General features: G+C 55.4%; 3 protein-coding genes across 3 annotated transcripts; 1 reads left to right on the top strand and 2 right to left on the bottom strand.

The window, feature by feature from the left end:
• Nucleotides 1-2077: 2077 nt before the first annotated feature.
• Nucleotides 2078-3092, bottom strand: LOC147847736 (hydrolase pyvD-like). The gene is made up of 3 exons (XM_087338879.1): nucleotides 2916-3092; nucleotides 2317-2850; nucleotides 2078-2245 (listed from the first exon to the last, which is right to left on the bottom strand). Exons 1-3 carry the CDS (start codon nucleotides 3090-3092, stop codon nucleotides 2078-2080), a joined length of 879 nt encoding a protein of 292 aa, XP_087195005.1.
• A 4436-nt stretch (nucleotides 3093-7528) lies between these two features.
• Nucleotides 7529-8727, bottom strand: LOC147847735 (uncharacterized). The gene is made up of 8 exons (XM_087338878.1): nucleotides 8618-8727; nucleotides 8527-8544; nucleotides 8236-8467; nucleotides 8126-8177; nucleotides 7898-8074; nucleotides 7795-7832; nucleotides 7679-7731; nucleotides 7529-7592 (listed from the first exon to the last, which is right to left on the bottom strand). Exons 1-8 carry the CDS (start codon nucleotides 8725-8727, stop codon nucleotides 7529-7531), a joined length of 744 nt encoding a protein of 247 aa, XP_087195004.1.
• A 5580-nt stretch (nucleotides 8728-14307) lies between these two features.
• On the top strand, nucleotides 14308-14872 carry LOC147847734 (uncharacterized). Its single transcript, XM_087338877.1, has 2 exons — nucleotides 14308-14424; nucleotides 14498-14872. The coding sequence occupies exons 1-2, from the start codon at nucleotides 14308-14310 to the stop codon at nucleotides 14870-14872; spliced, it is 492 nt and encodes a 163-aa protein (XP_087195003.1).
• Nucleotides 14873-16887: the final 2015 nt, after the last annotated feature.

Raw genomic sequence — 16887 nt, 5'->3', positions numbered from 1 at the left:
CAATCTGCCAACGAGCACAAGATCGCCGTGTCTGTGCTCGAATTCCTAATCGAAGTGAGTTCGATTCACAGATATGCCGGTGGGCCAGCGACTGATTTATGGTCTCGCTCATCTTCAGCACCAAGATCATTTTGTCTTAAGCCTTTCTCCTCCGCCTCCCGCCAATGTCTCGCCGGAAGAACTGACTGCCGTTTCTCAGCCGAATGCGTTGGCCGGAGAGGCCGCCATGGTGCCGAGTGACTCGGACGACGATGACTTTGCTAATCTGGAAGCTCACGAAGGTGGCGGTGCGCGCATTGCACGGAGTGTCACGGCCAAGGCAACTCCCTCGCCTGGCCGCAAGCATCGTCTCTTCTCCAAGCGACACGACGAGGCCACTGCGACCCATGAGGAACGAGAAGAAGACATTGGCGGTGAGGCGAATGCCCCGGTTGCTGCCGTCGCAGCTGTGGCCGCGGGTATCAGACGCAGCAAGACAACACCTAGTCGCAAGTCTGCCAGTGGGGTCAGTGTGGACAGTTCAGCTGCCGGTGATACAGCTGGAGCGCAAGCAGACCCTGCTTCACCGAGCACCAGTCGACGGCCTTCGCGTCAAACTCCGCGACGCAAGAGCTCAGATGCAGGCAGCCCAAGTCCTAGCGCACAAACGAGTCCTAGATTGAAGGCCAAGGTCATTTCACCGCCCAGATCACCCGCCCCACCGACTGCGGTTGCACACAAAGGCTCGGTAGCTCCAACAGCCGCTGTCAATGAAGCAGGTCTACCCACGCCGCCACCTTCGAAGCTACTGAGCACCACGGAAGGCCCAGATGCCGCCCCGATATCCTCGTCGTCTACAACCTCTACAACCTAAAGTTCCAGCACTTTGCACTATGCCCCAAGGCTTCTCATCACTCTCGCACTTCCCATGATTCCCGACGTCGCTTGCGCGGCGTCCTCTTTCAACTTTAGGTTCTGTTCATACGGATGCACCCGCTAGGAGGACACGCTACTCATCATCATCGATTCCTTCACTCACACATTCTCTTCAATGGTACATCCTTTGGGCCTCGCCGGTCTCGCATCTCTCGAGGCTCCATCGAGGGAATTCCCTGCCTTGCACCTCTCTCACGCTACAGCTGTTTCTATGTCTCCGCTATACACACCATGCTTGTCCGCTACACTGTTACGTCACCTTTCTTCCTTGGCATGGCTTGGGTCCCTACATGACTCTGTGCGAGGCTGCAATACATGGAAGGGCTCCTTCTTACGATATGCTCTCTCGCGACTTGTAGTGCGTTTGATGAGGAGCGATGCTGGGTGAAACTTCGCACTTATCCCGACTGGCAGAGCAACAGACTCAGACAGCCACTGCATTGGACTCTTGCTGAATAACGCTTTTCATCGCCCCATACGTTGTCTCATCTTCATCACGACACCTGACTTTGGCATACATTGTGTCCACACTGTCAAAGACAATCAATGTATGCGATGGTCTCGCTCCGACGAACCTCGTTCCAAGCGCCCTCGACGACTTTTCATAGACGATCGGTGAGCTTTGGCAGACTTGAGTGGGCCGAGTACAGGGCTGCCTCAGCCAGTCGTCGAAGATCCTTGGAACGAACAAGGCTCGCCGGGACAGGCTCAACGCCTACTTCGAGAAGGTGCACGCAAGGTTGTATGTCGAGGCCAAGCGTAGCAACGGACGAGATAATGCGAGGCCAATGAGATTTTGGGCCAGCAAAAGATCAATGCATCAACGTATGAGTTGATGGTCTGTCGCTCGGTCAGTGCGGGTGAATGGATCGTGCTCGAAAAGGAAGGAACGTGAGCGGCTGATCGCGCGCGCGCGCGCTCTTAACGGCGCTGGACCGTGTGTGGATAGCTGAGCTCGTAATTGATGCGCAAAGGACGCAGTTTGCAACAGATGGGGACATGCTAGCTTAAATATGATCGTACTGAAAGCTAAAGCGAGAGGTATAAGATAAAGGCTTGAGCCTGAGACGCTCGTGGTGTGAAGTCAAGGGAAAAGGCAGAGGAGAGCTTCCAGCGACATTCAGAAGCAAAGAAGATCCCTTCGGCAGCACAGAGACTGCGTTCAAACGACCACAGGTGCCTGTGTGGTGGGTGCTGCAGCTGCTGCCTCTGGCTCTGAAGGCTTTGGTGCAGCTACCTCCTCTGGTTGCGAGGAGGCGGGCGCCGGAGCGCTAGACGTGGCGCTGGAAAGCAGATACTTTCTGAACCACGAGGCAGTCGCATCGGTGGCCTGTGAGAGGTCGAGCAATGATGGTCGGCTGTCTGAGGGGAAGTGCGAGCTCTTGCAGGGTTGAAACTCACCTCCTCGAAGGCCTTCTTGACAAGAGGGTCGTCCAGCATGGGCCTGGCGTAGCTGCCATGAACAGTGTTCTCCCATGTCTTAAACTCGTGAGGTGGAGCATCACTGCGTTTCTTGAGTGCCTCCTCGGCCTGCTTACGCATACTCTCAGGGAATATGAGATCGTATTCTGTGCATGCGAAGAAGGTGGGTCCCTTGAGAAGTGCCACGTCCTCCTTGATGCTGACTACCGAAGGGTGACATGCGACGGAAACATCTACCAATCCACGCGTGTTGTACAGAAGTGCCAACTTACCACCGTAGCAATAGCCAACGGCGCCAATAGAGGTGACGTTCTTCTCTTGCTTGAGAGCAGCAATGAAGGCATCAATCTTGGCGTACTTGGTAGCATGACGGTGCTTGAGGAAGAAGGGAACGACCGTTGCCAACTTGAGTACCGTGCTTGCCTTCTCAAGCAAACTCTGTGCAGCAGCCTCCTTGTTTGACCGAGGAACCTTGCCGAGTCCATCGACTGCAACTCCTCCGCCCTCGAACATCTACGTGGCGATTGAGGCAAAAATGAGTGCTGGTAAAACTCTGCAACAAATCACCCTTCACTTACGTCAGGAACGTATACTGGGATACCAGTCCTGTCAGCCAGAATGTCTGGTAAAAGCTTGTTGTTCTTGAGGTTCAGGCCAAAAGCATCGTAAAAGTAGATGATGGCCTTGCTCTCGGCGCCCGAGGCCAAGGATGCAGGCGTAGCGACGTAGGTGTCGTAAGGTCCGACCTTCTGCATCGTTCCCTTTGGCTCCCCGGGAATCACATCGCCGCTGACACAGTTAACGCAGAACTTGGGTGGAGTTGAAGTCATCTTGTTGCGCTTGCCTGGAGTAGATGGAGGTTGAGAGGCAGAAGGTGAGAGAATGAATGAACACGTTACAGCACGAGCGATCAAGCTTTCAGCAGTACGAGTTCAACTTCCGCCAGAACGTGTGGAGGGATCGGCAGTTGGCTCATTCGCCCTGTGCGGCCGATGCCTGCCGAGGCGCACGGCCCCATCGGTGCCTCACTTGTGAATAGCCTCTCCCTGTCGGTGCCTGTTCTCAAGCCTCAAGAGGCGGTAGAGGCCTTAATCTTGAACCAGTTCGTTGCTGATGGTTGACTGTGGCCACAGGCTGAATGTAGGCAAGATTGATGGATCGTTCTCGAACGGACAGATTCAGACTGTCGATTCTCGATCCATCATCATCGGCCTCTCGCGTTCGAGAATAACCTGCATGCGTTTGCGTCGAATCAACCAACAGCCATGCAGTAGCCATGCCATAGGCATCGGACCGTCGAAGATTCGGAGAGCGCTGAGCCCGTAGATCTGTCGATGGCGCGCAGCAGTGCCGCTGCCGCTCGGTCGAATGAAGAGTCTGTGATCAAAGTGTGAAGCTTTGCAACAAGCTCTCGCAAAGGCGGAGGGACGAATACGGAAGGCCACTTCACGTCTGGTCAGTGGCCAATTGTTCACGTCGCAATTAAAAAGTCGACCTTCCCGGCGCTCGCGTACCGATGCAGGACAGGACTTTGCGCAAATGCAAGAGATGACACATCGGAACTTCGAAGGTCCGATCGCTCTTTTTGAATGCCGCCAAGCCATGAAAGCAAGAAAGTCCCACAATCTATTTTTCGGAAAGGGCCTAGCAGTCTAGCACAGTCTACACACACAAAACAGCACACTTATTTGGGGCCGGAGGAATATGATGCTCGATGAGGTGTTGTTCATCGCAACAGTGTCGGAATGACCCATCGAGAGCAAAAATACAAGTTCACTCGATCCGCCGGTTCGCACGAGAAAGGGCAAAGAGATTGTGCAGGGTCAAACCGCTTCGGCCTCTTTGCGAGAGGGGCGATGTGCCGTGTGCGCCGCGCCAAGGCTTTTGCGCTGTCGTAAGTGTGCGTTCTTGTTCGGCCGCGCGCTGGGATTGATCACTGCATCACACGACCTGGTTCAGTGTTGCACTTGATTGAGTTGATCGTGTGAGGTGTACAAGTCATGTATTGAAGCCCGCCATCAACATCAAGATGGGCTACTTTGCATTCCCAGGGCACCAGCAGCCTGCATGAGTGGTGGGATTGTGGGTACAAGTGGATGGAAAGGAGCTGTGCCTGTGGATGGTGTGGTGTTTGTTACGTGGGGGGTCGCACGCAAAGGTGAAATGACAGGCGCAGGAGCAGAGGAAGGGTTTGGTTGGACCTGCCGGAGATGCTGGCCCGTCGAGGTCAAAGTTGACGCTCCGGAAAGGCTCCTCCTCGTTGATCTCACTCAATCTTGCACATCATCGTACCCAACCCAAAGGTTTCCTCCTATCGCATCTCCCTTCACCCCTCTTCTGATCCTGGCATTGCATTTCCGTCGTCCCCCGAAACTATCTCGTGTTCCTCTTCAAAGCTCTCCTCGCAACAGCGTTCCTCCACTCCAACGCTCCAGCTTATCCTGCTGCCGCCTCAAGCGTCATCAAGGCATCCACCACACCTTCAGTAATCTCGCTCCTCCTCCGCTTATCTACAGTCCCGCGTCTGCTCTACTTCCTGGAGCATGAGCGTGTTCCTCTTCATCGCTGGCATCGTCCTTGTCGCCCTGCTAGCCCTGGCAGTGACAGGCCAATTACGAGCATTCGGCTCCCTCTTGCTTCACTGTCACGACGTCATCCTCAACGGCAAGGGTTACCTGCGATGGTTCAGCGGCTTGATCTTTGGCATTGCGCCGCCAGTAGTCTGGACTCTTAGCTTCAAGATGGCAAGAAGGTTACCCGATGAATGGAGACCCAAGGTGAGTAATGAAGAGGGCTGAGGAAGGGAGCGAGCAGTTGGACGATGGTCGACTAGTAGCTCGCTTGACGTTGCAAGAGCCCAAGGGATTTGTGAACTGGAAGTGCGTGCCGCCTCCAAAGCGTCCACTTCGAGGCGCATACACTGTACTCCGTAGCATGGCGGAGGCCCCGTCAGCCTCCAATTGCGTCGCAGCCTGTGTCTTACTGACCACCTCCTCCGCCTCGGCTCGCAGATCAACACGCTCCTGCTTCCGCGGTTAGAGCATGCTCTCCTTTCGCCCACAGGCGTCCTCTTCTTCACTATTGCCCTCGTTCCACTGGCCCTGCTGCTGCGGGATCGCTCCAACGGCACGACACGTTCGGCCTGGGCAGTGTTGCTCTTCCCCGTCTGGCTCAAGTTCCTAAACGCCGTCGCATTGGGCACGACGTGGAATGCCTTTCAGGATGTACTTGCATGGCTCTTCTACGGGGTGGCTCACTTTGCCTCGCCGTTCGTCGCGGGTTGGTGGATCTGGGGCTTTGGAGCGCCGAGTGCTGCGTTGGCCTACGGCTGGTGCCTGGGCCTGCAGAACCTTACAGGTCTGACCATCCACATTCTCTTCCCCAACGCGGCGCCTTGGTACAAGGACACCTATGATGCCTCTGTCGTGCCCGACTACAACTTCCCAGGGTCAGCGGCTGGCCTTGTGAGAGTCGATGCCGTGCTGGGAACGCACCTCTACACCAAAGCCTTTCGCAAGAGTCCCGTAGTCTTTGGAGCTTGTGAGTGATGGCGCTGCCACATGGACACCAAGCATACCTTCTGACCTTTTGTTCCTCTTGCCACTCACAGTACCCAGCCTGCACGCTGCTACTGCGACGTGTACGTGCTTCTTCGTCGCCAGATACGGCGGTCGATGGGGAATGGCCTTCTCCCTCATCTACTGTTCCTTCATGGTGAGTGAAACGTGCATCTCAGATGAGTCTGACAGTGCACTCACACTGCACCCTTCAGTTCTGGAGTACCATGTACGAACATCATCACTACGCCATCGACCTAGTGGCTGGCTCGTGAGTGAAAGGCTCAAGCATGCCATCGTCGAATCTGACTCACTGACACACCTCACGCCCTCTCGCCTACAGTGGTCTATCACTGCTCTACTTTTCCATTATGGCGCACTTTGTGCTTCGTCGTCTCGATGCCACCTTTGAGCGTGAGGGCACGACACGAGGCATCGACAGGTTACTCTGTCGACCTGGCCCATATGCTGTGGGTGGAGCCAATGCCTACAGACCCATCGCAACGCGCACAAGCATGGATTCAAGCGAAGAGGCGCAAGAGTCTCAACCGAGTAGTTGGGGTTTGAGCGTCCTGCGCTCGGCCAAGGCGGGCAGGAGATTCTCCACGCTGGAGGTGGTGAAGGAAAAGGAGGAGCCCATGTCGCCGATAGAGCTGCAGAGCTCTGGCAGCGTGACCGATGAGAGCGGCAGCAGCAGTGGATGTGCAGAGCGAAGCAGCAACAGTGCCGACTCTAGCTCAAGTCGGGATTGGTCCTAGGTGGCATGTTTCCTGCTGGAGGATGTGCGAGGGCGAGTGGGAGGGCGATGAGATCGAAGGAAGAGCAGCGCTCGGACGCGCAACTATCTCTCCTGTAGCCTTTTTGTATGCCCCCGCTGGACAATACCACAGGTACACTCATGCATCATGCACACGGATCTGCTCTCCTGCGCATTCTCTGCCGTCTGACATGTGGCTTGCAAATGTCGCTAGGGTTTCACTTTCGGCCAGAATCCGAGATGGCGAGTCCGCCTTGCGTTTGTTTGCCCACTAGTCGGTTGTCGGAGCGGGAGCGTCACGTCGCAGGTCGGCACGGCCGGAGGGCACGGGGCATCCATTCGGCTCACCGACTCTCTCGCGCCATGCCGTGATGCCGTCCGTCACTCGTGCCCTTCGTCGGCGCCAACTGATTAATTCAGATTCAAGATGTGCAACTCTCGATGATGGATCGCGCGCGGACGTTGATGCATATTTTGAGAACGTGCTCAATCACGCATAAATTCAAGTGCCGACTCCCAAGCTCAAGCGGGATTGCGGCTGGCGGAGGCGAAATGCATGATATCTGCCGGGTACCGGCATCGGCTTGCGCGTTGCGCTGTTGCGCGCCCGGGCTGTGAACATGTTGGGGGGTACAATTCCTCCTCTGCTCACAACTTCCTCATTCACCCAATCGAATGCAGATATTCGTCTCTTCGTAGCACTGTGTATCACGTCTGTTGAGCGACGGTAAATGGATGAAATTGGACATCCAAGCCGAGGCAGGGCAGGCCGAAGAGCGAGCGACAAGGAGCATCGTTTGACGCGAACAGTATGATAGACGTCCACGGCACACAACAATCAGCTCATGACAGTACACAGTACATGCAAGCATGTTGACTAGTTTCTGATTCCAGGCAGCCGCATTGTCACAGAAATGCCATGCTGAATGACCCTACCAGGACTGCAAAGGCGAATGACACAGCAGCTCAAGAGCTCGATAACCTCGAGAGAGTGCCCAATGCGTGAGCTGGAACCTGCCTTCCTTGCCTTAGCTCTCCCGCTCGCCATTCATTGAGCCGTTGGCGAAGGGTGGGGTCATGCTGCATCAGGAAGTGCTTAAGTGATCAGATGAACTAATGAGAGGCAAAAATAAAGGCACTCACTACACAGTCCGACTTGAGCTGATTGCCAAGTGTGATCCCTAAGGATGGATGGACGGCTCTGTCAGATCGGTTCAATGGACTGGCAGGTCCCAAGAGCACTCACAGCCAGGTCTTGCGTTGTGCGGTCGTCCAAACAGCTCAACCTTCTTTCCACCAGGACAAAGTCTTTCGATCAAGCCGTACAGCTCGTCGGGCTTTCGACTTGTATCCCTGACCTCCGAGACGATCACATCGGATCCCAGACCAGCTCCATGCGCCCACTTTGGCAGGGGAGCCTCGACTCCCGCTGCATGAGCTGCTGGATATACCGTCGTGAGATTGGGCAGAGGACTTGCTTGAGGTGGCGTGCCGGTCGCAAGCTTGGCTCCTACGAGACAGTGCTCCTGTCGAGTCCAGTATGTGAGCAGAGAGTGGCCGCACATCTACCACATGCAAACTCACCTTGGTATGGTTCAGCCAATGGCCCGTCCTTCCAGTTCGAATCAGCCTTTGCGTTTGACCAACCTTGACCCAGATGAGCTCATCCACTCTGGTATATCCCCACACGCTCAGCAATTCGCGTCCCAGCTCCATGGCCCTGCCCGTGACCCAGAGAAAGATGAAGCCTTCATCCTGAAGTTGCGGAAAGGGCATGGAGCGCATCTGATCGTCTGACATGGTGCCATACGGAAGACTGTTTGCGGAGTGGGATCGATGAGAATGTGCAAGGCGTCTCCTCTCATGCATGCTCACCTCATGTGAATGTCCCAACTACGTAGCGACGATCCAAAGTAGGCGAGTCAGCACAGATATCAACTCCAGTCTGTCCTGGCAACCTACTCACGGGGGATCAGCCAAGATGACATCAACCTTGCCCAGCATTCCATAGTCAAACGTCCGCAAGTCTACGTCCATCCACTGCGGTGGCCATTGTCCATCTGCTCCTGAAGCCATCGATTTGACATCAGCTTGAGCTTGCCCATTTGACGCGAGCATGCCCTCTTTTCCTCCGCACCACTCCTTTGCTCCAGCCTTGACGATGGACATGAGCGGATGCCTTACGGAGGCTGTATCAAACAGTGACTTGGCTCGCGCTTCTTCATCGCCTTGTGATTCTGCAGCCGTCCTTGTCGGCACGCTTGCTTGCAGCTGGAGTCGAGCTAGTGCGCTGGGCGAGCCTAGCTCAGCTGCACTGGGCGCCAGTGGAGGACAGGGTTCGTCGTGCTTGGAGTGCCATGCAAATGGCGATGCAGATGGTGAGCGTGTGGGTCGGAAATGAAGATACTGCGATCAGGAAGGGACGTGCAGAGTAAGTGCTTGAATGAGCCTGTTGCTTCATGCTCAACATTCACCTTGCAGGTTCCACTTCGATGACAGGTGTTGAGGTAGCTGAGGTTGAGATCATTTGAGTGTTTCAGTGCTGTGAACCGTGGGCAAGCATGCTGCATCCACGCACCTGCAGTGACCGTAGGTTGGATCGGTCTGAGGTTGCGGCACATGTTCAAAGTGCACGTCTTCGCAAGGCTGCTCTGCACCTCTTGCCTGCGCACAGTCTTCCAGTGTTAAGTAAGTGCAAAAGGGCTGATGCCTTGAATCTGGCTCTTTGAGCTATCGTGAGAGTCGAACTCCAAGGGTCAACTCCTGTCATATCGACCAATGGAACCTTGGACTCGAGACTCACAATGCTGGCCATGAGCTTGAACTTGGCGGTACGTGGCTCCAAATAACGTGCTCTGATCTCCTGTGCAGCCTCTGCCGAGCCGTACTCGTTCCTTCCACTCCTCGAAGGTCCTGCTTCGTTTGCTGTGACTGCGGCCATGCTGCGTGGGACTTGCGTGCGTAATGGAAAGGTGCCTGCAATGCGCGAGTCGAGCGTGTCACATGCGAGTGCCTGATACGCGTGGCTGCGCGCGGTGTCTCAAAACTGCGCTAGCCAACACGAAGGCCCTGAGAAAGTGTTTGCTCAGGAGCAGTGCAGTTGATCTTTGCGGGCAATAGCGCAATAGCGCAGCGAGCGTGTGACGGAAATTCACGCCAAGCCATGCGTCGGATCTCATGTTGCGGTAGCCGTGGCTTCGTTGGCGCCGCCGGGCTTGCGCGTCCACGAACGCACAATGCACGAAGGCCATCAGGAGTTCAGAGTGGTCAGTGAGGCTGGGTGTTGATATCGTTTGCCTTCTTCTGCTCCACCATCATCCGTCACTCTCGCAACGGCTCTACTCACTCCAACTCCCTCTCCTCACACTCCCTTGAAATCCATCGATCAGCATGCTCGCCCGCTCTCTCCTCCTGGCCGGACTCGCCGTGCTTCCCTCTTCCAGCTATGCGCAAAACAGCGCCAGCGTTGCCGATGTCTCCACGGCCATCGCCTCTACGGAGCTGCAGTACAAGGCCGTGGGACTTGTTCCCGACCCCGTGGCAGAGGATCTATTGCGCCTGCAGGCAGGCCTCACCCTCAACTTTGGCCAGGCCGATGTGGCTCCCGGCACCAGCGTTGGCGTAGACGCCGTCAAGCAAGCCCCAACGTACAAGCTCAGCTACGCGACGGAGCAGGCCGATACGCTCGACGATGCCACGTTTACCGTTATGTTCCTCGACGCTGGTGCCGCTGGCGTTGGAAACCCAGGTGAGTCGAGGCGTCTGTGTCTACTTTGAGCGAAGCATGGGTTCTGAGGCGTATTTTCCTCAGATGGCCTCCTCACTCGACACTTCTTGGGCAACAACTTCAAGGTGAACTCGCAGGGCGTGCTTGAGAACACGACGGCTGCCATTACGGACTACGCCTCTCCTGCTCCGGCTGCAGGCAGCGGACCTCATCGCTACTTCCAGCTCGTCTTCCGTCAGCCCTCGGACTTCAAGGCACCTGCCAACCTGAGCACGCCAGGCACGCCCCTTTCCACCATGAGCCTGGCAGGATACGTCGCCGAGACCGGTCTCAAGCGTGTCGTTGCTGCCAGCTTTGTGTGAGTGATTGCAAAAAAGCATTGGCGGTTGCATATTTGAGCTGACAAGCTTCCCGTGGCGCTCGAATCTAGTCTCATCGAGGACAGCTCCAAGCCCATCACGGACAGCATCAGCTCCACCGAGGCCGTTCCCAGTGCCAGTATCGCTGCCTTTGCCACGTCAATCTCTGCCTCGCTCGCTCCATCTGGCGCCGCCTCAGCCAGCGGTTCAGGCAGCGCTTCATCCAGCTCCGCTAGTGCCTCGGCCTCCAACAAGCCCAGCTCGGCCAGCTCCTCCATCAAGCCAGTCATGAGCATCGCTGCTCTTGTCGCCGCAGCCGTTGGTGTTGTCGCTCTGCTCTAAGCCAATATAGACTTTCAGATCATTCATCAGGCATGAATCATCTTTACTCCTGCTACTCATTCCCTCTCGGCATCGCCACCCTTCACATCAGCGGGCCGCCCACTAAACAAGCAATGAACAATCAGACTCCATGCGCACGCGTGAGTATGCTGATGATCACTGATCAATTTCTTTTTGTTTTGCTGTGCGTCGTATGGACGATGAGACATGACCAGAGCCTGCTGGCGAGATTCGAGATGCGGATACGAGGGAGCGCGTGATGTTGATACAGTCTTTTGGAGCTTCACGAAAGACGATCGTTTCCTTCAAGGAGCGATCGTGCGCCCATCAAGGGCTTAGGAGACGTTCTGGACGAATTGACCAATGATGTTGCCCTGTGCGAAAGCAGGCATCAGCATTGGTTCAACTGACAATCACTGATCGGGCGTTGTACTCACACGAGGCCAGTATTCGCAAACGACGAGCGTGCCAACGTTGCCGTAGTTACCGTTGAAGCCCAGCTGCGAGGGGTGACAAGTCGTGGTGCGAGTACAGCCTACTGAACGGGTACCTGTGTAGGCCAAGGCAACCAACGGTAAAGGTGAGCGTCTGAGACTTGACCTTCTGTAACGGCATGACTCACCCTTCCAGACAACTTGCGTAAAGTGACCCGTGCCCTCTGAAAAGCCAGGGTTGTTGAAGTTGTATAGCGAGACTTCGTCGTTGAACGCCTTGATGGCAGCTTCGGGCGTGCCCTCTTGCGTTTGCGCATACAGGTTTTCACCGTATGGTCTGTCGACCGTCGAGTGTGTCAGAGCGCGTCATTGAGCGGCAGATTTGCCGATCCTGGTCAAAACTCACCCTCCTGAGTGCTGGAACACACACTTGTCGGAAATCTTGCGGGCATAGTGAACAAGCGTCGTGTTCCACGTCAGGGCTTTAGCTCCGTGCTTTGCGCGAAAGGCGTTGCTGCGGAATCCCATGAGCGGCCTCGTGAGAATAGGCCACCTTTGGTTCGCCGTGCACCGTCATGACTCACTGGGCGTTGAGGAACTTGGCTCTGTCGCCCACTTTCCTGGTGTCGAGATCGGACTCCAGGTCGTGCAAGTCGCCCAGTAGCGGGGCGCGGATGCTGTGTGCAACCTCAGCAGGTCGCAACACTCCGGGGAGGCTGTGGAAATGTTATAAATGGTTAGCGACAAGTACGAAAGACAGTGCGTCTCGTAATTCACTCACGCTGTGACGGCAATAATGAAGGACGCAACGATGGCTGCGATAAATGATAGACGGGTGAGCATGATGGCAGGGTGTGTTGATGGTGAGGGAGAGAGAGCTCGAAGCCTGTCGTGCTACAGGATAGTGAGTGTGGGTGTTCGTTGATTGAGTTGATATGGATGGACGAGTGAGTGTGAGTGTGGCTCGACAGTGACGATGTGTTAAAGGAAAAGTCCAAGTCGGCCAGGTGCCGAGATGAGGACCTTATATGGTTGCTGCGAGTCGAATGCTGCTTCTACACGACCGTACGACGAGGCGAGATGTTGACCAATACTGGCGGAGCAAGGTTAGGTAAAGTTAGCATGTGCTTGCTTAATGGAGGGATGCGTCGTGCACCTCGTGCGAGTTCGTAGGAATCAAGCTATCGTCGGACTGTAGAAAGCCTTGGGCGGTTGCATGTGCAACATCGTCAAAAACGTCGATGTTAAACAGGCATCATCCACCAAGACTACGTTGCGCCTCGAGGACGCACGCTCTCGACTTGCTTCAAGGCCCGCTACTATGATAGTAATGAACAGCTCACTCTGTACCTGCCTGAATCTCAGGAACCGCTCTCTGATTGTCTAGAGCCAACGAGAGGCAGAGCAGATGGCACTGTCGGATGAGCCCTGAGGAGGTGAGAGACGCATTCGGCAATTGCTGCTCGAGGTTCACCCGTTGTACCTCGGTGCTCGTTGTGCGGAACCCTGTTCAACCTCCGCACCTGCTTCATCTGAGCTTCGATCCAGAGCCGCTTTGGAAGGTGCACGACAGGCCCATGTGAGCGTGGGACCAGTTGGCCATGCAACGACAGCGATGAGCGTCGAGCGGACGTTTGTGCTTCGTGGCAGTCGTCGTTGCAAGGTGCAGGCCCAACTGGCAACGCGCACCAGCCAAAATCAGGAGGCGCGTCGACTCCCAACGGAGCGAGAGCCTGGAAAGCGGCACTGCCCTGGCTCTGAACTCACCAAGTCGTATGGGAGAATGACAGCACTGATACTCAAACACAGCAAGGGAGGGGATGATGGGAACTAGAAAACAAACGAGGGGCGCAATCGACTGAGTATATGAGCTTCAGCCGTTGAGCTGCGCTTCGTTGCAGCCAAGCATGAGTGAGTGAGAATGATGAGTACGTTTCAAGCTCCGCCACAAAAAGTGTGTGTCACTTCTCAGCCCAACAGCGGCAGTCTTTGATCGCCTTCTTCCCTTGTTCGCAGCCTGCGCCGTTCATCAAGCTACGACAGATTGAGCTCCGCAACAAGACGCAAGACGGCGCAACTATATATACGCATTGGATTAGATTGCAGGTATATTCATACTGCAGCCCGGCCGTGCCATGTCCGACGAACGTGCCGCCGTGCTGGCCGAGGAGCTCGAGGTGCTCGAGGCCATCTACATGGACGATGTAGGCACACACCATGACGCATCACATCAGACTGACTCCTGCACCACCGCTCATCTGCTGCAGAGGTATCCGATGAAGTACTGAGGATAAGAGTCGAGCCAGAAGATGTGACGCGCGATGAGAACGAAGAACGTGAGTAGAGCAACTGGCACGCCGGCAGGGGGGGGGGGCAGCGCTCACAGGCTCCATGGCAAGACGCTGTTCGCTCAAATGCAAGACCTGGGCCACTTAGAATCATGCCAGTGGTTGTCGTCATCATCAGCCGTGGGACTCAGCCTTATCTGCAAGAGAATGTGCAGCAGCCCACGAGGAGCGTCGAGCTTGCTATGGGAAAGTAACTGACGCCTCGCTTCGCCGCCATCGCTTCAGCCATTGTACTCAGTCTACTGGTGACGTACACAGCCGACTACCCCGACTCGATCCCCGACATGGAAGTGTCATGCGCCTCGGGTGAACTGCCAGAGGAGGGACTGAGGGAAATGGAGGACGAGCTCAAGGGAGTGGTGAGTAGCTGGCTTGTCTTGGAGCGCAAAGTGATTGCGAGTTAAGCCGTGCCTACGTCTCTTACTTAGGCTGAAGAATCACTCGGCATGGCAATGGTCTTTACGTTGGCGTCTCATTTGCGGGAGGCGCTAACGAGCTATCTCAAACGCGTAGAGGATGCCAAGGCCGCTGAGGAGCAGCGCAAGCGAGACCAAGAGATTGAGGTGAGCAGCAAACAAGCTTTCGGCAGCGTCGAGAGGGAGCATAGACAGCTCACATAGCTTGTCACACGTACAGGCTGAAGCGGAAAAGTTCCGAGGAACGGCAGTGACGGCCGAGCGATTCGCAGTGTGGCGCGTCAAGTTTGAGGCCGAGCAAGCTCGCGCAGCTGCCATTGCCGAAGAGGAGCGCATCAAGGCACTCTACAAGACGCCCAAGGAACGAGAGCAGTACAAGGCCCTCATGGCTCGTCCCACGGGCAAGGAGCTCTTTGCCAAGGGAGGCCTGCACGCTGACAAGGCGGCGGACGATGATGAGGCCCAAGAGGCCGAGGGCGAGGCGGTGGACTTTTCACTCTACTCAAAGGAGGCGAGGGAGAAAGAGAGGAGAGAAGAGGAAGAGAGACAGGAGGAGGAACTCAGGAAAAGATTCGACAGTCTGGGCGAGGAATAGACACAAACGTTGAATGCCCACGTCATATTCATGGTGTGCCGAGTGCGATGAGTGAGAAGCAAGCATATCCATGGAAACTGAATCAACAAAGGCTGATGTTTTCATCATTTGTGCGAGGGCCCCACTTCTAATGCGCCCAAGACTACCGCAGGTGATAAATTGTTGCCGCGAAAATGCTTCGTCCCGCTTTGCCCCTCCCTTGCCTCATAGATTCGCCGCGCCAAGACTGGGTACATGGAGTAGTGAAAAGCTGGATGGAACGAAGCTGGACTGCAGAGTGCAGATGTTTCTGTGAGGCGGTGGGTAAGGCACTGGTCAGGGGTCAGTCCGCCGATGCTCAATCTGGCAGACCCTTGTAGCTCTCAATCTATGCCTGCCGAGAATGATTTCCGACGACAGGCTCAGCCTGCTGGCAGAGCACAGGCTGGATCCGATCCTCAAACACAGAGCGTATTAGTGGCAGGCGATTTGATTGCTTTAGTAAATGAAACATGTGAGTCGCTAATAGTAATATGTACATGATTGTGCTTGTGCTTGGCATGAATGTTGATCAGTCTGAGGAAATGTAAAATGCCACCAGGATTGCTGAAGGTGACGTGACGTGAAAGTGAAAGGCTTGCTTGATTATTGCTTGATTCACAAAGTGGTCAGTTGAGTTGTGGTGATTGTTTTGTGTGCTTGGTGGGAGCGGTAAGTGCTATCGATTCGGTTCGATTCTTGTGGGTAGTCTGGCGGACTCTCGTTGAAGGTTGTTGCTTGTGGTAGATCAGGTCAGGCGAAGCAAAGTGTGGCCCTCTGAAGCCAAGAGCTCACAGGAGGGTCTGGCACAACAGTGTCCAGGAGTTGCGAAAACCCAAGCCTTTGCCTTACATTCGCTCTTAATTGCAGAGTTGACGTGGTTCGTAGGTCCAGGCTCGTTAGGAACTTCTCCCCCATCATTCTCCTCAGCATCGCTGTCTGAGGCGGAAGCGTCGCTTGCCGGTACCTTCGCCTTCTTGCTTCTCTCTCCAGCTCCTTGGCCTCTTTTGCACGTTCAACGCCTTTTCCCTGAGCGCTTGGCGCCCGGGGGGGGGGGGGGGGTCATCTTCGCTGCGATCGTCACACGTTGAAATTCTTTTGGAGTCATTGCATCAGAGTTCCGCAGGGCGATAGGAAACTCTTATCCGCCTAATCCTTGTGATCTTTGGCGCGATGGGTCAGTGTCAAGCACAATGCTTATGAGGCTCTCCACGTAATTGACTGATTTCATCCGAAAGAGGCCCCCATGTTACCGCCGTGCGGACGTGCTTTGCCTTGCGCTCGTGCTGGGCTGAAATCAGGGCACGGGCTGTCGCAGGCTATTTCAGAGCAGCTCTATCTGTCTGTGCTACTAGATAGCCATCCCTCGGTCTCCGTTCCCGCTCGAGCGTCCATTATTCAAGTTTGGTTGAATCAAGGCTTGGGTTAGCGGACCGGCGGTTGGTTTGTCAGCCCACTCGCGCCACGCACGCGGCGCGCGGAGGCCAGACCCTGAGATTGACACGGCAGCCTAACGCTCTCTTCCCACCCACCTCTTTCAATCTCGACTGCAACATGCCAGCCACAACGAGCAAGAAGCTGCGCATTGCCGTCATCGGAGGCGGCCCAGCTGGAATCACTACGCTCAAAACGCTACTGGAGCACGCCGACCGTCGTGACAATTTCAACGTTGAAGCTACACTCTTTGAGGCCGAGGATAAGATTGGTGGAACGTTTCGCTATCGCTCATACGCCAATGCCCAGCTCGTGTCATCCAAGCAACTCACCCTGCTTCAGCGACTTTCGTCTACCTCTGGATGCGCCCGACCACGTATCGCTGCCAGCCTACGTAGAGTACCTCGAGCGCTATGCCAGTCACTTTAAGCTACAGGAGAGGGCAGAGATGCTGTTCAGCACCCGCGTAGTTCGAGTCAGGCGAAGTGGAGATGGAGCGCACATTGTTAGATGGAGATCAGCTAATGGAGAGGAGGCTGAGCGTACGTTTGACTACGTAGCAG

This window comes from Azolla caroliniana, unplaced genomic scaffold, assembly GCF_043228905.1.
Source record: "Azolla caroliniana isolate FFs.n. ecotype wild unplaced genomic scaffold, voAzoCaro1.0.p SCAF_715, whole genome shotgun sequence".
Taxonomy (NCBI): Eukaryota; Viridiplantae; Streptophyta; class Polypodiopsida; order Salviniales; family Salviniaceae; genus Azolla; species Azolla caroliniana.
The sequence above is the reverse complement of the archived record's forward strand: the minus strand, read 5'-3'. Positions and strand labels throughout refer to the sequence as shown.